Genomic DNA, 26,551 nt, shown 5'->3' with positions numbered 1-26,551 from the left:
TATAAGCATTAAGTCTTCTGGATAGAACCAATACATTTTTCTTTTTATTATCTCTATTATTATATGCTCAAGGCATCTGATAAAATTGAAGTTATCTGCACGTCGAAAAACTTTCACAGCAGTCAGATAAATTTCGGCCTGTTTAAAAAAATTACCTGCATTTTCAAATCCTAATCTGAGACTTTGTAAAATGATCGACTTCGCAATTTTTTCTTTTCCCTCTATCTAGATGATCATATTATGATCGTATTTATTCAATAATTTATGTAACTTGAAAATGATAAAATCAAAAGAATACGATTGTCACCATAAGAATCAAAGAAAGTCGTCCAAGATAAGATGCCAATTCCAAGTTATCAAAAGCTGTAAGTCCTCGATAACGATTGACAAAATGTTGTAAAAATCTTTTTCCTATTTGTAAAAGTAAGTTTTCTATACAAGCTGTGTAACAAGCAACAATTGTTGATTGTGGTATGTTAGTTTGTGACGATACTGCTTTGGTATATATCATCTTTGCTTGTGAATAATTACCTAGTGCCACATGAGCATCGCCTAAAAATAATTTTCTTTGAATAATTATATAATTAGAACAAAATCAGCTACATACCCATCAACATCAAAATTATTCCTTTATTAACGATAGAATGTTCATTACATGTTCCTATTTGCTGACATTTCTTTTCTAATTTCTCGTATCTCTGTTTGGCAATTTCAAGAATTTTTAGAGCAAACAATGGCTCTGCAATGTAAATTAATCCTATGCTATATTCAATTAGAAATTCCAATATATGTTCATCTGAACCTATACAAAAATATATTCGATCAAAAAAATTATATTCTTGCTAGTATAAAATAATATAAAAAATAATAATAATATAAAATATGATAAAAAAATGAAGTATATTCTTAATATACTAGGATCAAATGAATAAAAAATTACCTATTTGTTCGACATATTGACTCAATTGCCAATATATACAGTTAATTTTGTCGTAACAATAACAACTTCTATAGTCGATAGAATTGAATTCTTTTAAAAAAATATGAGAAGGATCGGTTATTCTTTCAGGTGTAACAAACGATCGTCTTAAAAATTTTAATCTGATTTTATCATATAGGATATGATTTGATACATTTATAACGTCTGATGAAAAATTTATAATATGAGATATAATTTCGATGAAAGATATATGACAAAAATGAATATGTACAAAGCGAAATGTGACCTTCTATTTGTTCCTCTTCTTCACCATACTCAGAGAATGACAATACAGATATTTTAGAAATAGACTCCAAAAATTGTTGAATATCAGTTTTAAGAATATTTCGTTTTGGTTCTCTAAATACGTCGGTAGTTATGATCTGCAATAATGATACGACGAACTTGGCAAAAAATAGAGGAAGGAGATTTACAGTAGAAAATGAAATGAATCATGAAAGAAATTCTTAAGAATAAAGAAATTGCATGAAAAAAGTACTAATAAAATAAAATATAAGAGGGATAACATAACATCCTTCACCTCTTCCGATAAATTTCTAAAGAATGTTTTTGAAAAGGAACCGCCACCACATCCTTCACATTTATGAGTTTCTCGTCTGTATATCTTACAAGCTTTGTACCAATAGTAATTTTTTGTACTCCTTTGCAACATATTGTACAACATTTTATGAAACGAGAGAATCTTAAATTCCAATATCTTGCAATTAGAATAAGTAGGTAATTCTGATATCCCAAAGTTGTCTTTAAAAATCAAAACAGATTTGATTTTTCACGATTTAGGTGAAACGTTTAATAGTGGATAACTCACGAGAGACCGGGCAATTACATTGTACCAAATGATGCATATTAGAGAATGTTTTTCGTTTTATAAGTAAACTATAGAAATAATTATCGTTATGAAATAGATGTCTTTGTATAGAAGCACATTCCACTACTCGTATTCGAATTAGTTCGGACACGACTGCAAAATAAAAAATAAATAATTTTACAAAATAATATAATCATCGAACAACATAATTTACTTGCTTTCAGCTATATGCTTTGCCGTTGAATTTATTATAAGAGTTTGAACCATCGTCCGTACAAAAAGTTGACCGATTGCCGCAGCACATTTGATAAATTCTTTCTGATACAAATTCATCCTTTCATAAATCATCATTTTCAAACCTAAAATGATATAATCATATTACACACATGTTTCTTTTTAATACGCATCAAATTCATTAACATTCAGATATTATAATAGTTACCACTATAATTCAAAGTGGCATCAGCAAAACCAATATATTTTTCATTAGTTATACAAATAGGAAAGAGATTTGTTTTAGAATAAGGTATCACGTCTTCCGGGAACAAATCAGACGGCACTTTTCTTATCATATAAGATTCCGGGAAAATAAGATTATATTGTTTTAATTCAGTGCTAGTCATAGTTAAAAAATCAAGTCCATTACTTTGCAAAGTCAAACTCAAATATGTTTCACACCAGCCTATATCGTTTTGACTATATTTTTTTATAATCCTGTTTAAAAGATATGTACTATTAATTATCAATACATTGATATCAATATAATATCATTATATTCACTTGAACATTTTATAAACGACTTACGCGTCCAAACATTTAGGTATTGCGACAACATTAAGAAATTGACAGGCAAACCCAGTTAACAATTGGTTATCTAGTCCGTCTAAAGTAATTTTTATTAATCTTCTATCTTCAAAAAAATTTTCCTCTACGTCGAAGTTTTCGATATCAAAAGGTGGATTTAGAGTAGTTATTACTGTTACTACGTTAATATTGCCCAAGGCTAATGACACAAAATGCCAGGACATCGAATCAGTATAATGAAAATCATCCAAAAATATACACATTTTATCACTCTGTAGCGTACAAAAGTTTAATATGAAAAATTTCATTAAAATTTATTTAATTATAACTATCACACACTTGATTTAAAATAATACTGAAAATTTCTGTCATTTTTATATGACGTTGCGAATTATTAGCTGCACAATACTCATCCGAAAGAGGAAAAGAAACTTTCATTAATGTATTTAGGTAACAAAATTCATTTGAGGAGAGAGACGAACCCAATTTCTTTTTTAATACTCTTTCGCGATCTTTAATAGACTTGCAATCTTCTGCATCGAGTATCTAAAATATAAGATCGATTTAACATAATAATTAATAATGCATCGTTAAATAATATAATTTATAATTACTTGCCAGTAAAATAATATAATAAATCACTGTATATTCTTTTTCTGAATAAGAATGATGCAGAGAAAGTTGCACAACATTTATTTGTCTATTTTTAGCAATGGTGACGTAAGCATCGAGCAATCTAGATTTACCAGATCTTTCGTTACCCTAAAAATGTTAACCAAAATTAACAAAAATCTCTAAAATTTTATTGTATTAAATTTCAAACCGTTATCAATATTCCAGAATAATTTCTATCCATGACTCCGATATTATCTAAAATGTCATTGAAAGTTTCCAGTTCTTGAGAACGGCCCAAAATAGGATAACGATAATTCAAGTTCGAAGTGTTAATCGGTGTTAGCTGTATACTGTAAGACACCCATAATCTATAGAACATAAATTCAAGATTATAATAAAAATATCACTTACGAAGGTATTCCAAGAAACTCGTAAATGTGACACTTTCTGTTTCTTTTTAATTTCTGCACACCATTCGACTTGAATGCAGTTCTGCTTAAATTACTGTGCATTATGGTATCGTAGTCGCAAAATATCTTTAATTAGTTAATATTTATAAAAAATCTATCTTAAGCGAAGAAGAAAGATATTGAAAAGAAAACAATCAATTAATATATATATATATATATATATATATATATATATATATATATATATATATAAATAACCTTATCATGTGAAATTTCCATCATTCCTCTAGCTTTGGTCATTGGGACACCGATGATCATGTAATATTTTCTCAAGTTGTGCCCAACAACTCCACAATAAGCCATCCCTTGGTATAAACACAAAAATTAAATGATTTAAAAAAAAAATGAAAATAAATATTATATTTAATAGATCACACCTGTGGATATACCAATCGATACAATATGTTTACGCCATTTATTTTTAAGAGCCTGTAATATTTTAAATGCGCATATTATTGCATTTTGCGTCATTTTCCCATTATTATTGTCATTAACAATTCTGATCGATTCTTCTAATCCAAAAACAATCGAAAATAAAATATTGTTTTCATACATATTTACTAAGTATATACACCCCAAGTATGAATCGATTATACTGTAAAATTAGTATGCCGTTATATTCCGTAGTATTTAAAGACACTTCACACAAACCTAGATGAAATTACCTATGTAGAAGTAAATAACACTCATCCACCAAATAAACAAGTTCTAAGGTTGTGCAATTAGACGGTACAATATCTATGCAAATCATTGTTATTCGTCTTGTATCCATTAGGTATTCCACCGGTAGGTCATGTATGATCTGTTGCAATTAAGACAACGAGTATGTAAAATTTGTTTGATTTAGTTCAAATTCGTAGAGGTTTACTTGCTCAGCAACTGCATTTATTAGATAAACTTTTAGTTGAACTCCAATATTTCGTTTTATTGCTTCTTCCACATAACTTTGTGCTAGAAAGAAAATTAGAAATTATATCAATGTGTTTAATAATTATTTTTTATAATCGATTTACAATAATTTGTTTAATCATGATGTACTTGAAAATATCTTCTTGTTTAAATCATCATCGGAACTATTATTTTCGTCTTCTGTTGAGACCAGAGTTGTTTTAACTAACAACTCATTTAATTTTTGCAAAATTGTAGGATCCCGTTGATCGGAATTATTCGAGATTAACGGTCTAATCGTAGTTTTACGCCTTTCTATTTTTGTACTGTTTTCTAGTATTTTAATTATCTGCAAGAAATTTAAATAAATGATCGTCTTGAATAAATAGTATATTGGTTGAAAAATCTTTTAACGAACTTTTATATTATACGCATCCTTGATCACATATTCGTATTTGGAAGGTGTACAGTGCTTCCAAGCGTTCATAGACAAAACTAGATCACCAGGTAGACAAACATTTTTTGCTTTTTTAAAATCTAAAACCGGTTGACCCGCGATAATATAATGTCGTGATAGTTCGTTTCCGATGATACTAAATATTATGTTTCCAGCCGAAATGATTATGTTTGCTGTTTAGAGAAACATTAAAAACATTTTAGATGCCAAGTGGAAATGGGATAAGTATTAATATTTACTTTTCGACATAACTTCTTCATCTTTTTCGAGGGCAATTAGTGCATTTTTTAGATTGAAAGCACAGCTTATCACCTTTGGCATAACGTTTAATATTAATTCATCTTGATGAATCCTCCATAAAGATAATATCGTGTTCTCTGATTAGTTATAATCTATTACTTGTTGGTCTTAGGATGAGTATTTATATAATTATGCATACATACGCGAAAATTTGAAAATGTCTCCGTCTGCCGAATATATTTCATCGACTATAATGCTTAAATATTTATTTAACAAAATGGTAAAGGCATACATTCCACCTTTCTCGGCATTTCTATATCTATTGTAAAGATTTGTTAAATCTGATAGAGAAAAGGAAAAATGTATGCGTATGAATTATATTTTATAATAATTATATATATATATATATATATATATATATATATATATATATATATATATATACACACACACACACACACACACACACACACACACACACACATAATTTGATAATTTTATACACACACACACAATTAGAGGATGCTAAAATTAACCTGTAATATCAAGAAATAGTAAAATCACATTAAATTGATCCATAATTTTATTAGTTAAATCTTTGGCTAGGATGATCTCGTTTGGTACAAAAGTTGCCATGAGACGAGTGAATTTATTTGTTTGTTGATTATGTAAAATCTGAAATAATAAATAATATTTTTAAATCATCCAATTTTTTTCTCTATTTACATATAATTATAAACTAACATTTTTCAAAGAAATTCGTCTTTCATCTATCGGATCATTTGATTCTGAAGTCCATAAGGATAATAAATAATTACGCGAAGATAAATATTTCTCCATCTTTATGTAAATTATTTATCGTATACGAGAATACAAATAAATTTCTTAATAATTAAACTTCATGTTGTATATATTGCGATATCTTATGTTTTGGGTAGTAGTCCACTTTATCGGTCCATGATAACATAATGATCAAGTTAATTTCTGTAATATCAACAGAGACAAAGTTTTCTCTCACCAGATGGCTGTTCGTTCTTAATATATTGATAGTTTAGATCGAATATTAGTACTCTATTCTATTGGCCAATGCAAATCATCGACGAAGAAACATTTTTTCATACAATTTTTTAAAGAAAATAATGTTTTTTAAAAAAATCAAAAAACCTTGCTTTAACTGAAATGATCTTTAAAATGAGAATTTGTTCATCAAAATTGGTACTCATTGTTGAAGCAAATCATCATAAAACTAGGGATGATGCACAATCTTCATTTTCATAACAGAACGCCTTTCACTTGTCGCCTCTTGGAACGATTATTGACTTGATAGACATTCGTGTTTAGGTATTTTATAAAGACGTTTAAAACGACATTTAAAGCTAATTTCGGATATAAACTACAAAAGAAATACTTTGAAGAATTGATTAATTGTTTTATCGATCTAAGGAAGAATATTACGAGTAGATGTAACATAGTCGAGATTAAAAATATCGAGCTTATTTTCTTTTCTCATTTCGATATAATACGTAATAAACGACAATTGGTGTATTTTTACAGTACATTCTTTTTTCTCTTTTTTAATGCGTTTATTTAATCACTTATATAAAGTGTCAATCGATTAACAAATTCGATGAATGAAATAAATATTTTACCTGTTCTCCTTAAAAAATAATATTAACTTGTCATACAATGGTATTAATCAAGGATGTTAGTTAAGTGAGTTAAATGATTTTCATCCATCTTTTACCAAATGAAGCACGCTGTCCCGTGTAATACCACTTTCTCTCAAGGACGATCCTAATTCTTCTAATCGTTTTGGCGAATATCTATTAAGAAAAGTAAAAAGAAATAAAACATTCAGAGAATATTTAATTCGAAAGTTGAAAAAAAAAGTAAGACCTAATAGAAAATATATCTTACCCACTAACGAGAATCTTGTATCCTTTGTGCCAAGTTGCAGGTAAAGCCTCATTCAATAGTTCGTAAAGTTTAGCGATGAAATCGTCTGCAGATAAGTGAACAAGATAAATAGTGCCGCCATTCAATGATCTCACCTTCAAACGAAGCTCTCCGGACTTTCCACTGGGCTCGTTGATTTGATGTAAGATAGGAGGCTGAAACATCGATTTGATACTAATACGTTTCATTAACATCGATTTCATACATATCTAAGATGATACGATCTAATTACTCATAAAACAATTTTAGAATTTATTATCTTACAGCTGGTTTGCTAGCATGTGTCGCTGATTTAGAAATTCGAGGATTTCTCGGTGATTCTACCGAAGGTTTACCAGAAATTTTACCTTCGTCTTCGGATAATGATTTTGATTTAGAAACATTTGATCTGCTAAATCGACGATTTGATATACTTGCCGATCTTGATCGAGCTCGCGATCGATCGTTGATTTTCTCTAAACGACTACAAAATATCATGTAACTTATTTTCTGTTTTATTAATAACGAGTAATTCAATGTAGGAAGGTCTTTACATTGGTGATAACTTTGAAGATAATCTATCGTTATAATAATGTTGATAACTTCGTCCGCTACTTGAAAATCTTGAAACATTTCTGAGTTTAGAATTCCTTTCTCTTACCAATAGATCATACTCGATATTCTTTGTAGCAAGATCTCGCTGTAGAAAAAGTATAAGAATTAGAATCAAGGCTAGAATAGAACAAGATAAAAGGCAAGAATTAGGACAAAGGATTAGAAATTGATTATTGTTTCTTACTTTCTCTTTACGACTGCTCAAAACTAACTCAGCATTAATGTGAGATTGAAGATGAGAATCTGAACAGACGTTATTGTGTGAGGCTAAAATTTGAGATCTTAAGGAAAGAATATCGATAGATTGTGAATCTGAAGAATTTTTTGATTTCAATGATCTATAAACAAACATTGATTATTATTCATTACAACGACTTATTATTTATAAACGTAATTGTAAAACCTTGCAGCGAAAGACGAAGCAAACTCAATGTTGCAAGGACTCTCTTTTATTCTTGGACTGCATTGACGAGAAGAATTTGACAAAATCTTCGAATTACGAAGACGAATCGACGATGATCCGTCTTTAGATGTTTGCTTTCCTAATCGATGACCCTGGCCAGGAAAAACATTAACATCGTTTGTGTATACTTCTGATCTATGATCTTCGACCTGAATAAAGGGATATAAAAATTATAATGAAGTCTAATCGGAATATTCGTTATAATCATTTTTTACTTTGAAAGGCACTCCATTTGGATAGGCTTCTTGTAATTCAGATGGGAAATAACCATCGAGGATATCACGTATGAAGGAAGTTGTTCTTGGATCATTGTAAAGGCGCAAAGGACTATCTTGAACTATCATTCCATTCTTGTAAAATTTTAAGGATATACAAGGCAGTGTCTTGAAAAAAAATAAATTTAATAAGAAAAAAACTAGTTTTATGTTCATTTTGATCAATAAATTTTTCTTTTAAGTTAGAAATAAAAAGAAAGTTCTTTTCTTTTTTTTTCTATTATCGATTAAAAAAAATAATATAGATTAGAAAGAATTGGGATTAAAATTAGAACGGCGAAACAACGATGCATTTACCTTGAAACTTGCTCCACTACCTTTTTCGTTATGATGCACGTGGACTTCTCCTTTTCCTGCGGCTATGTTTAACCGATCGATGTTTGCAATAAGTTGTTCGTAACAAGATTCAATGAAATTACTGAAACTGACAGTTACTAATCAATTCAACTGATTATTTGCGTCTGAAAAAATTCATTTATTAATAGACTTACTTAATGGCGTATTCTGTATTTAATGTTGAGGTGCCATTATCTCCGACCCAGATCAATCCGTAATCGGCTAAGAATTTCTATGTAGTAAACCCGATCTTTTTGTAATATACATATATGTATATATATATATATATATATATATATATATATATATATATACATATATATATACATATATATATATATACATATACATACATACACAAATACACATATACAGGATATCCCACGGAACTAAATTAAGCTACATCTTTGAAAAGATTGGAGATCGAGAAGAATGTCATAGGACAAAATTAAATAGTATTAAACGCTATATAATTCTATGAAACTTTCACGCATTTTTGTGCATCGGTAAAGTTGCAAGGTGCAATTTCAATTTTTTTTTTTAATAGAAACTTTAATTTTGAATACATTAATTGATGCAGTTTTTGGCCTCTACAAAACATGTTAATAATATTATGTCTTAAAATTGTTAATTTCAAACATGCTAAATTATTTCAATGTTTCAACACATTTAGATGTACTCTGTCACGAACTTTGTTCTCTTTCTTTTTCTTTTACTCTTCGAGCTGATTCTCACGCGACTTTGTAATTTTACGAATGGCTTTTTTATTTTTTTATTTTTTTATTTTTTTATTTTTTGTTTTTGTTGATCATCTGTCTCATGGTTTTTTGTCTGTACGAAATTAATAAAATTTTTCTAATAATAATTTGCACGCTTAAATAAATAAAAAAGAAATACGATGACTATGTATGACTTATTATAGTTTGATGTTTGTGACGATTTTATTGAGAAGAAAAAAGAAAAATTTTAAAGAAAATATTTTTTGAAAAAAAAAAGTTAAAAAAGAGATGTAAAATCATAATAGCTCCATAGGATTATATCTCTCTTGGTTCCTTAAGGGCTCAACCCGAGACAGTATCTAATGTTCTCTCTCTCTCTTCTCTTTCACGCGTTCTTCTAAACGTATTGAAACATTGAAATAATTCAGCATGTTTAAAATTAAAATAACGTCTAAAATAAAAATTTTGAAATCTAATATTATTAACATGTTTTGTAGATGCTGAAAAATTGCATCGATTAATGTATTCAAAATTAGAGTTTCAATTAAAAAAAGTGCAATTGCACCTTGTAACTGCACCAATGCACAAAAATGCATGAAAGTTTCATAGGATTATGTATCATTTAATACTATTTAATTTTGTCCTATAACATTTTTCTTGATCTCCAATCTTTTCAAAGATATAACTTGGCTCAGTTCCGTGAAACACCGTGTATATTAGATTAGATATATACATTAGCTAATATGTCGCAATTGCTATAGTAAGTAAAGAACTTATTTGCATGTTATCTAAAATCGAATAACATTTTTAATTCAAGTCAAATATTCTGAGAGTTTAAGTTGATTTAAAATAATTTATGTTATACATAGAATACTTGAGAGAAGAAAATGATCTTCAAAATTTTCTATCGATAGATTTTATAACAAAATCATACTTTTTTTAATGAAAGTATAAAGAAAGTATAAAGAAAGATAAAGAAATGGCGAGAAAAAAGTTATCCGATTTGAAATAATTGTTCTTTTATCCATTCCATTTATAAAAAGAAAGAAAAAGAAAAGTAAATTAGATCAAACCTCCATCTCAAAGATTTTATGCTCGAGTATAAGACATCGTTTGTAAAGGTACTCCGAATTGTCAATTTGATTATTTCGTTGTTGGTGTTCCTTCTTCGTAAGGGTTTCTTGATTTTTGCATTTGATCTCCAAGTCCTTCACCTGAGCCAAATTATGTGACGTGGAACATTATCCCACCGTAAGATCTGTATTTATTCTTACAAAGACGGCTAAAGCACGGCTAAAGAACCTTCCGTTTAAATCTTTCGATTTCCTGATCTTTGTCATGCAATCTTTCCTCCGCCTTAGATAGAAGATTCTGCATCTTGTGCATCTGTGACTCGGCCAGGTACAATTGTTTCGTCATTATACTTATGAATTCGCTTTCTACAAATCAACGAACGTTGAAATCTTTTTCTAATTTCTTTGTTAATTTAATTCGTAATTATTTAAAGACATAATTTGTTAGGAAAGAACAGATCTTTTTAATTTTTTTCTTTTTATTATTTTTATTTCCTTTTTTTTTTAATTTTATGATAATTCGTATGGTACCTTCTTCAATAGTGTTATTTACATGTATGGGAACATTCGAGGATCTTTCAAGAATTTTACTGTTATTCACCCATAATCTTCTACCGCTAAAACTTGTCCCTGTATTCTACAAAAGTTTGAAATTTTTTAATTGTATTATCGAAGTATATATGTATATTATCTTGAGATAAGATTATAATTTAAACCGTTTTATTCGTATCTGCCGATGATGTACTAGGATTAGAAACGATTTTTGGTCTCTGCGATTTATTGATATTTTCATTATCTAATCTTTCATTGTCAGTAGCACTCAATATGTAAGAAGAGTTAGATAATACTTTTTTTAATCTAAAGAAATGAGATGTTAATAGATATTGTATTTTGCTTATAATGAAAATGTTCTATAACAAAGGATACAACTCGGAAAATCATGTTTTCTCCCTTTTTTTATTAAGATATCTACTATATAGTTTATATGAAAAAAATTAAAAAATAAAAAAACAATACTTGTGTTTGCTGTTACGCGAAGAAACGAATTGATATTTCTTTTCTGAATTTCCTATTAGGTCCGATTGATTCATTCTGCGTAGGATCTTGTTAATGAATTCGATAACATTTACATCAAAAATTTTTTAAGGTTATCCAAAAATAACGTTTGTCGGCAGTAATATTTGAAATAGTATAGATGAAGAGGGTCAAATGGATCCATAAAACTCAATAACAATCTGCGATCGATATATATATATGTATGTATATAAAATAATGATCGTTTTATTATTTATTAGTACATTAGAAATAGCGGCTTCCATTCTATTTATATTTTAAATATAACTAATACATTGAATTTCGAATCTTTTATGTATACTTTATATGATTATATTACGTAAAATAAAAGTACACAGTATATATATACAGCATGTATATACATATATATATATATATTCGTACATATCTGATTGACTTTGACCTATATATGGTATAACTGTAGAGATATATGAAACATACAATATTTATATAGGTGTTACACATGAAGAAATTCTTTTATTTCATTAACACGCATCAAGAATTATTTTCCAAGAAATGACGACAATACGCATGAAAGTTTATTGGAAGGTTATGTGTCAGGCGATGTATTATCGATATTGAGCTAAAAATAAATTAATAATTGATGAGGATCTCTAAGGGAGGTTACTTTTACAAGATAAATAAAGCTGAGTGTATTTCTAGATTAATAAATAAAAAATTAATTCATTGCTGTCTTTTATTAGTTTTTCAATCATTTAATAAAAATCTTGTATATCAATGTGGACATAAGGTTGAGAATCATTGGTCTATAGCTCTATATTTTTTTGAAATGTGTAAGCGAGAGGGTACGACAAATCTTAGGTACGTTCCTGTTTAAATTACGAGATGACGCAGTATCTTACGATCGATTACGGCGAAATCTCCGCATTGTATTTCGTTAATCATAAACACATTTCTTATGTTGGCTTTTTCGTATGTGCTTATCGCATCATTCTTGTTGAAAGAGAAACAATCGTGTTTGCTCAAACATAAGACAAAGTAGTGAAAGATAGCATAGTCAAGAGTGGATAAGGTTGAAATCAAGTGAAAAAGAATATTCGGGCGGATACGTAATCACATTATAGATTATTATTTATGGTATTTCGCATAAACATAAAATCAATATAATTCGACCAAGTATTTATGTTTACGCCTTTCTCTACTTTTAATCGATTAACGCATGTTATCTTAAAAAACCTTTTTTTTGTGCAAACGTGCCACGTGTATGCAAGATTAGATCAATCAAAAAGCATTGAAGTGCGTATTTAATATCACAATTGGACAGCTGTGACCTTGAAATCGTGTTAAGGAAATTATAGAAATTAAGAATATAAAAATTTGTTTAGTTCGAGGCCTTGCCTCGTCGCTATACGATCCTGAGGTGCGATCGTAGCGCCATCACGCAGTCTCACTCACGATCGAAGGTGAGAAGGGCGTGCGGAGTAGTGGGGGAACCGGCACAGGAGTCGTGTCCCGCGTGCGAGCGAGCGTACACACGTGTGCCCCCTCCGCTCTCTTCTCGCCACGCAAATACCAATCGTGAACGGACGAAACGGACGAAAATGTCGTCGCGGAAGAGGACGAACATACTGTCAGAGCTCTCGGTCCAACGCTGGAACTCTTCGAAAGTGAGTAAGTTTCATTTCTTTTGATATTATTATGTTCTTTCTTCAAAGTTTTCTTTATTAACATTTTCTTTATTCTGGGATATACACCTACAGTGCCTGAGCTATTCTATTTACTGAACGGTTACTACTTATATACATATATATACTCGTGTCTATGGAAACGAGCAACGTTTATTTCGCAAAGCTTAGTGAATGTTCAATTAGGTATACAATTTGCATATGTATGTATGTATATACGTATGTATATATGTATGTGATATATAATGTTTCCTGTGAATAGTTAGTACTGTCGATGACGACATTAACGGAAGAAGCTATTCTTTTTTGTGTACCGCTCCCTCTTAGTATCGTAAGATATAATTTTATTTTTAATATGTATTTAGATAACACATTTTCTCTCTCTCTCTCTTTCTCTTTCTCTCTCTCACTCAATGGATTATACTTCATTTTTGCGAGTATATATGTGTTTGCTTGCTAATACATGTCATCCTTATGTTTCTTTTAGTGAAACATTTTCATAAATGTGTACATGTAGACAATGTAGAATAAATGGACGTTTCAATCGGTATAGAAAGTAGAGATTAGAATTGAAAAGGTCGAATCGTTGGCACTCGCCCTTTATAGTCGTCCATCTTTAATTGTTCACTTATCGTGTCGCGAATCTTTAAGCGAATCGGAGCAGTTTCTATCTTTCTTTCTTTCTCTCTCTCTTTCTCTCTCTCTCTCTCTCTCTCTCTCTCTCTTTCTCTATCTCTCTTTCTACAATGACAGCTTAAGATATTTTATGATGACGCAATGAGTCGTTTTTTTCTTTGGCTGTTTTTATTCTGAAATATTTTTACTATATGTTGAACGTTCGGTCTAACTTCACCACAGTTGGACGAACTTTTGTTGCAAAATATTGACCTTCCTTTAAATCAATGACTAATCAATCGTGGTGATTGTATTTACATTTAACCCTTTCGCGTTCCTTCGTAATGACGAGTAGAAATATTTACTTAGAGCCTTTATTCGTTCTTTGAAAACAAAAGTAGCGTAAAATAAATTTTTTTTTCTTTTTCATCATATTATAATATCGTATGTAAAGTTTAACGACATTATTCATATAATACAGTTTTAAGTTGCATTGCTTCGTTCACATGATCATAGAAAAGAGGTTATGTACATTTATCCTAAGGGATCTCTATTTCTACACATATATTTATATATATGACATCTCTTCCAATCACATGTCCAGTTTCGTGCTGACTCACAGTGTACGATTCCATTGGTCAAGTCGCATGATCATTTTGATTACGATCTTTATAAGTTTAACTACGGAATAATTAAAGTCGACGGTTAAAGGTTTTTTTTTTGTGAGAATTTATATGTTTCCTGAAAAAGAATTATTGAAACGTGTAAGAAAATGCGCACGGTCATCGTCCGTCATTAATGATCGTAGTGTATCATTGATGATCGTGGGTATATATCGAATAAAAATTTTATGATGGTCTTGTTCTTTTCTTTATTTTTTCTTATCCTTTAATCTGTAACCAAGTTTATATTGCTAACGAGCTGGAATTATTTTCAAAGTAATTATTTCAAATTTTTCCTCGATCATTCTTCTTTTTTTTTTTATTTTTTTCTTTTATTTTTTTCTTTCTTCTTTCCTTTTTCCGTCTCTTTCCGAGGTTATCTTAGTTTCTTTTTTTGTCGATGAATTTCAATGAAGTACTCATATTAACAAATAAATAAATAAATATTTATTTCGTATCCGTGGTTTTGTTCATAATATCTTAGAGATGACGTATCGTTATTTTGGCTGATCATCCTATGCTTGATTTGCAATTTTCATGATAGAAAGGAAAGAAAACAAAGCTATCTGTGGGAATGGTCGACGAAAACTTTTCTTCGATAATTTGATATTCATTAAGTGTGTGAACGAATACTTTTCTCAATCGACTACGTAGTACATAATTATTAGGTGTCACGTATTTTCCTTACACAATCTTAGGAATTATTACGAATTATTCCAAGAAGTTTACTATTATCTTTTTTTTCGTAATTATATCTGCATCCTTTTATGGGTGTTTAGAACCATAAAAATCTTCGGATATTTTTTATAAAGTTATTTATGTCAATACGATTGTATAATCAACTTTGTTTACTTATTTAACTGGTTTAATTATCCTTTTAATATCAATCAATAGACTAGATTTAATGAATGTGTTTTATTAAGTATAATTAAATTTAAAAAATTAGTTCTTTTTTACGAATGTTTAGTTAAAAACACAAGTGTCTTGAAAATTAATCTATAAATTATTTTTGCATACATATTCATATTTATATATTATATTAAAAATGTATAATCCGATTTATACTAAGTTCACATAAAATAATGATTTCTAAGATTTATGAATTATTTTTACATTAAAATTGTAAAAAGATGTTAATTTATAAAAATTTAGTATGCCAATATTAAATTGATGATCAACACATAATCATGTTTTTATACGTTTATAGTTCGAACTAATAATAAATATTTATTTATATCTATTAATAATTAATTACATTTTGAATTAGATAAGAAATTAATTAGATATCCATAAAACATAGTCCTAAATATACATAAATATATATATTATATATTATATATTATATATAATATTATTATTATTATTGTTATTATGTATATAATTATATATATACATAATTCAAGATTAAATTAATACTGATAGCTTGCTGAAATTTTCGTAGGACTATACGGTGAAAATGAATAATAAGTACTATTTTTCGCTTACGAATTCTGATCATTGCAACGGATGCATTTTTATTGGAGTGTACGTTGCATTCTGCAAGAAAAAAAATGCAACATAGGTAACATTTCTTAGAAAATAGAGTTTACTTTTCAAAACTAATTAAATTATCTGTATAAGTAGATAATTAGGAAAAGAAACGTTAACTTTATTATGATAAATGCACAATTATTTGCGATAAGTGAATTCTTCTCGATAATAATTTATTATTAAAGTATGCGTTTTTTATTAATTCCTAACGGTAAGTAATAATGTAACAAATGATTTATGTATCATAGCTTTAACCTTCATTTAGAAAAATATTGAAAAAGATCGATCGTAATCTGTGGAATCTAAATCATTCATAAATTTTTCTAGTTGAATTAATTATTTTACTTCTTTTTTTCTCTTTTTTTTTATATTAAAGGTTGCCTATTATTTTAATTAACTTACTTTTCATTTTTTTCTATATACGTAATTCTATTCTATATGGGCAAACTTCTTTTTTTTTTCGTTTGTTTTTTCAATTTTTCCAAGTAAGAATTGTTTGATTCTATTCATACAATAATACGAAGGACAGAACTTAGGAAACACAAGTGATTCTTTGATATTTCTTTGTAAGACAGGACATTTGAAGTATGCTAGTAGTTTAATTTGGATTGAAAAAGTAAGAAGAATTTTGCTTATTTTGCAATTTAAATTGTCGTATTATTGTGATGCTCAATATATTTATGAAAGGTTTTATGTAATTTATTAGTTTAAATAATTTTGATACGAGTCTTAGTTTAGACGATAAGTACCTTTTCTTTTTCAAAGAATAAAATTCGATTGGATTTAAGGAGTTATCGAGCAAATTAATTCGTTTCCATCTTTTTTCGCTTAGACAAGATAATTATACGAAATTGTTTTTATACAACATTCATTTCTGATAGGTAGTATCATTCTTATTAAACCATTAATGTATATAGAATTTTCTTTTTTTTATTTTTAATAGAAAAATTTAATAGAAATTTTTAAGAAAAAAATCTTTTATATTACCTATTGAATATATTCAAGGAAATATTATCTTAATTTTTTTCGATGAAATTTAATAAAAAATTACATTGTCTCATGTTTATATGTTAAATTACGTAGAAATTATTTTGTTGTAATTTTGTAATCGTCATACGTTGAAAGGTTAAACGAATGGAAAATATATAGATGAACAAAGCACGTTATGAAATATGGGAAAATTTAAACATATCTGACCATGGTCATTATATTTTTGTATCTTTCCCCCTCCTCTCTCTTTTTCTCTCTTTTTCTCTTTCCCTTTCCTTCATTATACTTTTTTATAAGACGGTCAGCAACTTGTAAGAAGGTGGCGGCAGTGGGGGTGGGAAAGGCAGAAGAAGAAGGCGTCTCGCCGGTGTTCGATCGACTTTCAGTTCACTCGACGAGAGTGCATCGAATCTTTTGCTTGATCGAGTGTATAACATGTCATAGATTTTGTCAAGAAAAATAGCTCGTGATCCAGTTGGAACACGTGGCTCAGATTGTTGACAGGTGGCTTAAGAAAATTCGTGACGTTCATCGTGATTATTTTGTGTTGATTTATTTTTTTTATATATTTTTAAGGAATAATTGATTAAAAGTAATCGTGAAAGATGGCACATATAATTAACATTTAATATATATCTATTTTGTAATATGTAATGTTTAATGAGAGAATGTTAATATATTTCTCATTTATATCGAATATTAAATATTTTGATTTAAAGATATACTTACATATATAATTTTTTAGTATTATCATAAATATCATGTTGATTTCAATAAATTTTTATATTGGTGTATCGACCTTCTGATGTTACATAAGAAAAGCAACAGGTGTTAACGATAGCATTTACATAAATACGCTTGTAAAGTACTACCATGACTATGCTGATTTTACAGAAAATTACGAAAAAAAAAATATTTACTATTTAACTAATAGTAAAAATCATTTTGAAGGATTTTTCTTGTCCTTGAACTGTTACTTTATTTTATTTTCATGTTTATTTTCATATTTATTTTCATTTTTATTTTTTTTTTTTACTTGTTTATTTATTTATTTTCTAAAGTTAAATAACGTCAGATACGCGAATAGGTCCACGTTCTTTTCCTTTGAGGAACTTAAGGATCGTGGATATGAATAGCTCGTTGGAATTCTTGAGTCGTTAGGTCGATATGAAATTCTGGGATATACACGTCGTCTTATTGATTTTAAAGTCAGTGAATAATAATGACATTAATAAAATGCATTGTTGGCATCGTATGTTTTTTATAAATCAATCGTTCTTGTTTTTTTTTATATTTTAATATAAATTTTTCAAAAGAGAAATCGAAGTATATCTATCTATCAATCGATAATATTCGACGAACAAAAAAATAATTTAATCAATAATATATTCAAATAATTCATGTTACAACATGTAAAACATTTAATCGCATTTAATAGCAAAAAATATTTTATGATTTATGCGATAAGTGATAACAACTGATAAAAGCAGTTTTTAACGTTTAGCAAATGAAACAAAACTAGAAATATTTATTATTTGTTTATATATATAAAGAGTCAAGTATTTTTTTTCTTCTTTTTAAAAACGTCTGCAAAAATATTTAATTATTTATAATGAAAAAAGTATGATTAATAATGAAACTTTTATGATTAACGCGTACGATATTGTTGACATTCAAACATTGTGGCGGAAGTTACATAAAGAGGAACGGATTCTGCATTTATCTATGATTCGTAATTGCATATATGTGTATAGATCGTTATGTCTAGATCAAGTGACGCCAGTAGCTTGGTAAAAACACAGCTGAACGTTTCTTTTTAATTTTTTTATATTCTATGATACGGTTTGTTTTAGATGTATCTAAATAACGGAAATAAATAATCATTTATAATTTCTTTATTTCTCATAGTAATTACTGAATTATCTGAAACATAAAGATAAGACGTTGGGAAATAATTATTTTATTTGTTTATATAATTTTCTTTTCTTTCTTTGTTTTTTTTTAGAATCCAAGAAGATCCTCATTTTTTCAACTAAGAAGAGATAAATTTCATTTGTACTTACTCCTTCACAAAAATGGAAGACTCACTGAGGTAAATATACATAATCGTAATTTTATACAAAGTTCGATGTAGATCGAGGGGAAGAAACAATTTAAGTATTCGTGCAATAGAAATGTATTTTCATATTCTCACTATGAATAGTTAAGTCGTATCGCTCCTTCCCCCGTGTGTGTACAGTAGGAGTGTGATAATACATATAATATTATACGAATACTTAAATTTTTATGAATATATATATATATATATTTAAAAATACGAATTTGTGAATTCGTTTCGCAGATACGAGGATCCCGGCATGTATAAAACACGATCGCCCTATAGTCTGCGGAGATTGGGAGGTAAGATAATAATTGATCTTTTTCTTTTTCTTGTTTTATTCTTTTTTTTTCACATACCACAAGTAATTATTATTATTATTATCTTTATTATTACTATTATTATAATTATTTTTTGTTTCTAATACAAAGAGTATGCATAATTAAATCGTAATTTCATGCAAACTATTTTTTCTTATTGTTACTAGTATTATTCGTCTTATTCAAATGATTGATAATTTGTACAAAAGAATATTTTTATTCGTCGGATAGTGTATGCATATCAGATGGTGTAAATAATCGGTATCGATTTGTACGTGTTACGATATCATCGACATAAAGAGACACCATCATCGCTTAGGCGACATATGAGAAAATTTGTCTTGATAGTAGGAATATTTTATTTCGATTTTTCACGGAAATATTATTGGATCGTTAGTCAAAAGATAAATAGTTCGATGGCAAAGTCATTTCGTTTTACTTATACACATTGTCAAAGATGTAGGAAAGTGTTCATTGGAAAATTAGTTTATATATCTCATAAAGAACGGACTTATTGTCATTTTCTTGATTGATCGATGTTTCGTTTGCATTCAATTGAATAACACATAAGTATTGTTCAATCATCAATCGTAATCGTTTCAATAACAAATGTTAACAATCCGATAACGTGTTACATTTGTACTCATTTTTCAGACATGGTGCCAGCAAGAGTTGTCCTGTATATGCTCTCTTTCTCCGGGTTTCTCGTTTCCTTTATGATGAGAACTGATATCAATCTTGCGATGGTGGCCATGGCAAAACCAACTGTAATGTCAAATGCCACGGCCACCGAGACGTCTCATTATTGTTACAAATCGGCGAACATGTCGCACGTGGAGAATAACAATAATAATAACTCTATTAGATCGGAGGTATATAATAAATAATATTTTTTCAATTATTATCTTTAGTATAACAAATTCTGTCAAACTTTTCTTTGAAATCTACATAGAAATGATTCTTTCCTATCGTAATATCTAATTCGATTGTATTTTGTCTACAAATTATTTCGATTTATAACGTAATATTATGCGATAAGTTGTTGCTTCTTAATTTGTTTTGTTTTATTTTACTTACATAAGCTATAATAATTTAGTATTGCGTATTTATAAGAATATAATGTATTACACATAATGTTTTTCACATTTTGTCTTTTGTTTATTTCATTGAAAAATTATGTTTAATACAATATAGGATAGGTCACGTTTTTTGTTATTTACTTCTGCTTCGTATTTAAAAATATTTATGCACGAAGGAGATTGTGTTTATGTTGATAAGGATTTACATCTTTTTTAATAGATGTTCGTGCCACTCCAATTATTTATTTTCTTATCGAAAAATTTTTTTATATGATCATAACTTTTTGTTGACAGAAGAGGAATAGTTTTATCGATCGTACACCTTTTCTTATCTGTAGGAAGAGGGTGAGTTCGACTGGAGTCCAGCCATTCAGTCTGCCATTCTTGGCTCCTTCTATTGGTGTTACATATTATCACAAATTGTGGGTGGCGTTTTAACTCAATATTTTGGTACGAAGACCGTCTTTGGTGGGTCCCAACTTTTAACTGCAGTTTGCAGTTTACTTATGCCCAGCGCTGCTGAAATTCATTACGGTGCTATGATAGCTCTCCGAAGTATACAAGGAATCGCTAGTGTATGTCGAATCGTTTTAATTAATTTTCAATATTTCATATGTTTATGAAAACATAAAATAATTTGTTTAGGGATTAACTTGGCCGGCTATGTATGCCATTGTTGGACATTGGATTCCACCGGTAGAAAGATCTCGTTTCATGTCTTCCTTTCAAGGTAAGTGTTTAGATGGCCAACACGCTAATACAAGTTCTTTTGTGTGTTACAGTGAAACTTCGATACGTATCGAACCATATTACTATATAATATTATTATGATTTATCATGTTTCCCAAATCATATATAACGTGCGGAAAAAAATAGCACGTTGCTTATTGATCTCTGTTGATGATTATAATACCGTGATATACTAATGTACACTTCTTTCAGAATGGAATATACGGAAGTTCGAATGAGAAACTATTCGCAACATCAAGCTATAGTTACTGTCAAAATTCAAGTCCGGATCAAGAAATTTATAACATATATTATGTGCATATGCTGTCTTGTTGTTATAGATAGATACGATAATTCTGTGACTATAGTCACGATCGTTGATATTGATCTTTTTAATTGGTTTAGCTCCACACGATGGTTGCATTCGCCGGACCGAGGGGTATACTCAACAGCGACCACTCAACAGCATGAGAAAGGCCGAGTATACTTCCAGCTGGTAGAATCAGCCGGACTCTACGTGCACACGTTGTATAATGTTATTCGTTCATTCTCTTACATGTCAGTTCTGTTTTTCTAAAATCTGCATTCGTTCGACACGTATTTCTAATCATCTTTCTCACTCAAACTTTCTCAGAGACAGACCACAGACCGAATAGAAATTTAGAAAATATAGATAACTTTTTCTTTTAACATTTAGACTATTCGATTTTTACAGAGATTGTATTTTAGTCATAAAATAAATCGATCTATTGTCGTTACGTACGATATCTCATATGTAGAATGATTTTTTTTTATCAAATTCCTTTAGAAATTTTGTCTTTATGTACTAATTAAACGCTTATACAACAACATTGACAAGTATTAAACATAAATATATATGTTCGATTAATTTGTTGTGTGACTTTGGTCTCTGTGTAAGACGAGTGTTTATTCATTTAGCGGGGAGAGCTATTATTTGCTCGAACTGTTTTCAGGTATAGAAGTTTCATTGTCCCACTGTACAGCCTCATCATTCATCACTCCCTCGTCCCTTCGTATTAAGTCTCTAGTTAAATCGCTTTACAGGGTTGATTCATGCTCACCACCATCAAGGAAAGATCATCGGCGGCACGTGTGAATCGTGAAACTAGCTCCAGCCGAGGTCATTCAACAAGCCTCATGTTTCAGCTTCCTTCCTGGTCGTGGGGTGAGCCACACCTAACATCTAGATTATCTATATTCAGGGTTCAGCTTTGGGATCGGGTTGACCTATCCGTTGTGCGGATTCATCATCGCTCACTTTGGATGGCAAGTGGTTTTCTACACGACCGGTACCATCGGAATAACTTGGTGTCTTTTCTGGTACTTCTTTGCCTTCGACACACCAGCCGCACATCCAAGGATCTCTCAGCAGGAACTGCGTTACATACGTGGAAGCATTGGCAATCAAGTATTAGGAACGAACGAGGTAAATTTCGATATTTGTCTTATACAGATAAAAACGTAAGATTTTACAAATATCTTGATCTCTTTTAAAGGGAATGCCCGTACCATGGAAATCGATTCTTATGTCATGGCCAGCTTGGGCGATTGGTATTACGACCTTTGGAAGAATATGGGTTCATTATGTTTTTATTATTCCTGGTCCGATGTATATAAAAACCGTCCTTGGATTTAGTATTCAGGCTGTATGTTTTTGAAAACTTTAATAGCTTATATAATTTGCTTAGGATTTGAATTCATATCACGAAAGGATGTTTTTTTTTTTAGAATGGAATTTTGTCAGGGTTGCCATTTATCTGTAGTTATCTGAGTTCCGTAGTATTCTGTTATGTCGCCGATGTTTTGGTCAATCGACAGATCTTGTCTCTAACGAATGTTCGGAAAGTTTTCACGGCATTATGTAAGTTATTGTCATTTACGTAGATAATTGTAAGTAATGATATTGTTTTTCTTTTTAAATATCTCATTGATCTCTATAGCTCAAGTGATTCCTGGAATTCTCGTGCTTCTTATCGGATATCTGGGATGTAATATAATTCTTGTGGCAATTGTTTGGTTCATAGCTGTTACACTAATAACTGCCGCCTATGCTGGTGCAATGGCTAATATCGTTGATATCGCGCCAAATTTCGCCGGTAAGTTTTAATTGTTTATACGTTTAAAAATTAAATTTGATCTTTTTAATCTTTTGTTTATTGTAGGTCCTGTATTAGCATTCGCACAAACTATTCACATGACAGCTAGTTTTTTGTCACCTATAGCAGCTGGTCTGCTCACTCAAGAAAGCGTAAGCATTTTTTATTCATTTGCTTAATATTTAGTTAACATTTCTTTAACATTTGCTGTGATTCTATGATAATTCTTCTAATGAATAATTTATTCAACAGCAAGCTCTGGACGCTTGGAGAAGAGTATTCGGAGTGACTACGTGTGTAGCTTGTAGCACATATATAGTGTATCAAATCTTTGGTACTGCTGAAATTCAGGCATGGAATTATCCTGATCAAAAGTATCCACAATCCGTTCAAGAGGATTCTCAACCTCTTAACAACTCACCTAGTAAAAACGGAAAGATAGTTTCGAATCGAGACAATATAACTGAGGAAGCATAATGCGTGTATATATATATACATATACATATGTAAATATGTATATATATATATACACACACACGTATATACATTAACAAAAGAAAAGAACGAAGTTATTAAAGAGACGATCGCCTTATTTTCTGCACTGTTTTTCTTTGTTGTTTGACGTCTCGTTTAAAAATAAGTAGATCTCTTCGGTACATAATCTTGGTATGAAATCATTCATTGCAGACAATTATGACCGATATGAGATTCTTAAAATATATCTTGGTATTTTTATTTTACAATATGTTTTACTACCAGAACATTTTATTTATAGTTTTTAAATATGATATAATAGGGAACAAAGTTTGAATTTAATAAGTTAATATGATATTTCTGCACTAGTTCTAAGAAGATCTTGAAACATTAATTTTCTTCTTTCCTTACATTATCAGACATCAGAGTACCTTTCAATTCTAATATAATCGATATTTATATAGACGAAATCGTTGTTGAGCAGAAAAACTCTCTTCGATTGGTTATTCCACGTGAAAGTACTTATTTTCGATGTCATCGTCATATGTCTGTAAATAAGAATTATAATTAATGCTACAACAAAGGTTACTTACATAGAAATCAGGGTATTGTATATTATAATGCTAAGAGAATATTTTTATGAGGTAGTTTTATCTCAGGAAACCAAAAAAAAAGGTTTAAAATATTAATTGAATTTGATTTTTAGGGGAAAGACAAAGAAGCACAAAAATCTCAGTGAAATAATTAGCGATTTTTAATATTTTAAAAAATAATTTTATCATCTTGCGTTATAATTTACTTTTATACATTCTCTGTGATCGAATCTTATTTTATTTTTTTTTTATTTTAATAAAAATATTACTTATATTACACTTTAGTATATCATGTACAAATGGATCTTGTAAAGATATCACGCGTGCTGAATTATTTACACTTAAAAATCTTTTTTTAAAATAGTATCAGATAATTATTATATTAGATGGCGATTAGTAGGAAGAAATGGACGGGAGAGAACAGTAATCAGAAAAAAGGAACGATGGAAAGTAAAAGTTTAATTTTATTCGTTTTCATTCAATTGTAAAGACAAGTATAATATTTGATAGTTCTTTGTAAAAAAGAAAAAATATATCCTGAATTTGATAACATTTTCAGATACAAAAAGTAGGATTACACGAACAGAATAGATAATGCAAAATAGAATATATACATAAATGACAGAAACTATATTCTGTACTAATCAGTGCCTTCTTGTAGGTACATTTAATTTATTAACATAGTAAACTTCTCGTCACATTTTCAAAGAATATAAGTACTATGTATACCTCTTTATGATATTTGATTTAAAAAGTGTCTAGTCGGAGTTTGTCACGACCGAATCCATTTGTTAAACTAGTGGGATAAGAGAATTTCTTGGATCTTTAGGTAAAACCCCCACGAATTTTCAAGAAATTTCAATGCACTAATTAAACTTTTCATTCTTTTAAAATGAATAAGAAAGAAATAATAAGATCGTTCTCTCTATAATTGCTGTATTTACATATTTATAACGTAAGTCGTAAACGATTCCGTTTTAACAAGTTATCACAAATTGTTTACGTGTTCTTTTAAGAATATTATAATTTTGATATTTTTGTACTCTTCTCTTCTTTCTCAATTAGAATTATATTATTGAGTAATTGTTCGTATATTTATCGATCATCGATGCAATATATGTCATAATTTATTAAACTTTTATTTGATTCTTTGTTACAAAGTTTTTACAATGATATTGTTATCTTCATTCTATTCGCATCATTACTGATATGATAATGATGATATTTCGCGTACAGAATGGTCATTAAACATGTGGAAGACATTGAGAAATAATTGAATGACTATTACTCTGTATTTAGAAAACTTAAAATTATATTCAATTCTATATGTATTTCAAATTCTATATATATTTCAAGTTATTACGATTAATTCTTTAAACATATATAATGTTAAAAAAGTTTTCTTTAAACGATCGAGTCCAAATTTAAGATAAAAATAATGTTGTCGAAAGGAAAAAAGTATAATAAATTGAGATGTAGCGTAGTAAAAGACTTCCACATGTATGGATAATGTCTGAAAACCTTCATGTGCCATGTACAGCCATGATCGTAATTTCAAACTTAAGAATTATATTCTAAAAAAAACGTATTTGTAGAAGCATTTTCACATTGTGTGTATTAGACAAACTTGGATCGTCACGTTTTTTATGGTTTACAACAATAATTATAATTTACTATTCGCGACATACAAGCGATCGACGATCATCGTGAATAAAGAAATTCTATCGAATCGAATGTCTAATTTCTAAAAGACATTCAACGGGCTAATTGCCAAAGGAAATGGTATGATCCTACTTAAATGAAAAATATGTGTAAAACTTAATAAGAAATAAATGTATATATATATAATTTTATTAAACATCGCGTATATATACATACACGCATACATACTAGTATATGTATATATATTTTTTTAAAATATTTAAC

At 29.0% G+C, this 26,551-nt stretch overlaps 3 protein-coding genes across 12 annotated transcripts; 1 reads left to right on the top strand and 2 right to left on the bottom strand.

The window, feature by feature from the left end:
- Nucleotides 1-827: 827 nt before the first annotated feature.
- Nucleotides 828-3,192, bottom strand: LOC124426757. Its single transcript, XM_046968835.1, has 2 exons — nucleotides 2,613-3,192; nucleotides 828-2,522 (listed from the first exon to the last, which is right to left on the bottom strand). The coding sequence occupies exons 1-2, from the start codon at nucleotides 2,918-2,920 to the stop codon at nucleotides 2,231-2,233; spliced, it is 600 nt and encodes a 199-aa protein (XP_046824791.1). The 5' UTR covers nucleotides 2,921-3,192; the 3' UTR covers nucleotides 828-2,230.
- Nucleotides 3,193-6,204: 3,012 nt separating this feature from the next.
- Nucleotides 6,205-11,328, bottom strand: LOC124426595. Of its 2 annotated transcripts, XM_046968453.1 has the most exons (12): nucleotides 11,230-11,328; nucleotides 10,928-11,064; nucleotides 10,699-10,839; nucleotides 9,062-9,138; nucleotides 8,868-8,988; nucleotides 8,511-8,678; nucleotides 8,236-8,444; nucleotides 8,017-8,170; nucleotides 7,772-7,917; nucleotides 7,503-7,701; nucleotides 7,200-7,393; nucleotides 6,858-7,105 (listed from the first exon to the last, which is right to left on the bottom strand). In XM_046968453.1, the coding sequence occupies exons 2-12, from the start codon at nucleotides 11,042-11,044 to the stop codon at nucleotides 7,012-7,014; spliced, it is 1,620 nt and encodes a 539-aa protein (XP_046824409.1). In that variant the 5' UTR covers nucleotides 11,045-11,064; nucleotides 11,230-11,328; the 3' UTR covers nucleotides 6,858-7,011. The 2 variants fall into 2 exon arrangements, 1 of the variants encoding a protein (XP_046824409.1); XR_006942766.1 differs by lacking the exons at nucleotides 10,928-11,064; nucleotides 11,230-11,328 and adding an exon at nucleotides 6,205-6,266 and having other exon boundaries at nucleotides 6,932-7,105; nucleotides 8,868-8,994; nucleotides 10,699-10,785.
- Nucleotides 11,329-12,622: 1,294 nt separating this feature from the next.
- On the top strand, nucleotides 12,623-26,483 carry LOC124426464 (sialin). 9 transcript variants are annotated; one of them, XM_046968187.1, is made up of 13 exons: nucleotides 12,623-12,870; nucleotides 13,119-13,404; nucleotides 19,221-19,307; nucleotides 19,557-19,615; nucleotides 20,288-20,505; nucleotides 21,051-21,287; nucleotides 21,358-21,442; nucleotides 22,665-22,888; nucleotides 22,959-23,108; nucleotides 23,191-23,323; nucleotides 23,403-23,558; nucleotides 23,625-23,710; nucleotides 23,811-26,483. In XM_046968187.1, the coding sequence occupies exons 3-13, from the start codon at nucleotides 19,291-19,293 to the stop codon at nucleotides 24,033-24,035; spliced, it is 1,590 nt and encodes a 529-aa protein (XP_046824143.1). In that variant the 5' UTR covers nucleotides 12,623-12,870; nucleotides 13,119-13,404; nucleotides 19,221-19,290; the 3' UTR covers nucleotides 24,036-26,483. The 9 variants fall into 9 exon arrangements, with proteins under 9 accessions (XP_046824143.1, XP_046824142.1, XP_046824141.1 ...); XM_046968186.1 differs by having other exon boundaries at nucleotides 12,623-13,029; XM_046968185.1 differs by having other exon boundaries at nucleotides 12,623-13,400.
- Nucleotides 26,484-26,551: the final 68 nt, after the last annotated feature.

The sequence above is a fragment of the Vespa crabro genome, chromosome 9 (assembly GCF_910589235.1).
Source record: "Vespa crabro chromosome 9, iyVesCrab1.2, whole genome shotgun sequence".
Lineage (NCBI taxonomy): Eukaryota > Metazoa > Arthropoda > Insecta > Hymenoptera > Vespidae > Vespa > Vespa crabro.
Note: the sequence above shows the minus strand (reverse complement) of the source record. Positions and strands in the feature narration are given on the sequence as shown.

Bases quoted from the DNA above. Each gene is read 5' to 3' on its own strand.
- LOC124426595 (XM_046968453.1), bottom strand. From the start codon at position 11,044: ATGACGAAACAATTGTACCTGGCCGAGTCACAGATGCACAAGATGCAG. The intron at 10,840-10,927 runs GTTCTTTAGCCG...AATTTGGCTCAG, and splicing joins TCGAAAGATTTAAACGGAAG to GTGAAGGACTTGGAGATCAA. The intron at 8,171-8,235 runs GTTTTACAATTA...GTTTGTTTATAG, and splicing joins GCTTCGTCTTTCGCTGCAAG to ATCATTGAAATCAAAAAATT.
- LOC124426757 (XM_046968835.1), bottom strand. From the start codon at position 2,920: ATGAAATTTTTCATATTAAACTTTTGTACGCTACAGAGTGATAAAATG. The intron at 2,523-2,612 runs GTAAGTCGTTTA...TCTTTTAAACAG, and splicing joins ATACCTAAATGTTTGGACGC to GATTATAAAAAAATATAGTC.
- LOC124426464 (XM_046968187.1), top strand. The intron at 21,288-21,357 runs GTATGTCGAATC...TAATTTGTTTAG, and splicing joins GTATACAAGGAATCGCTAGT to GGATTAACTTGGCCGGCTAT. The intron at 23,559-23,624 runs GTAAGTTTTAAT...TGTTTATTGTAG, and splicing joins TATCGCGCCAAATTTCGCCG to GTCCTGTATTAGCATTCGCA.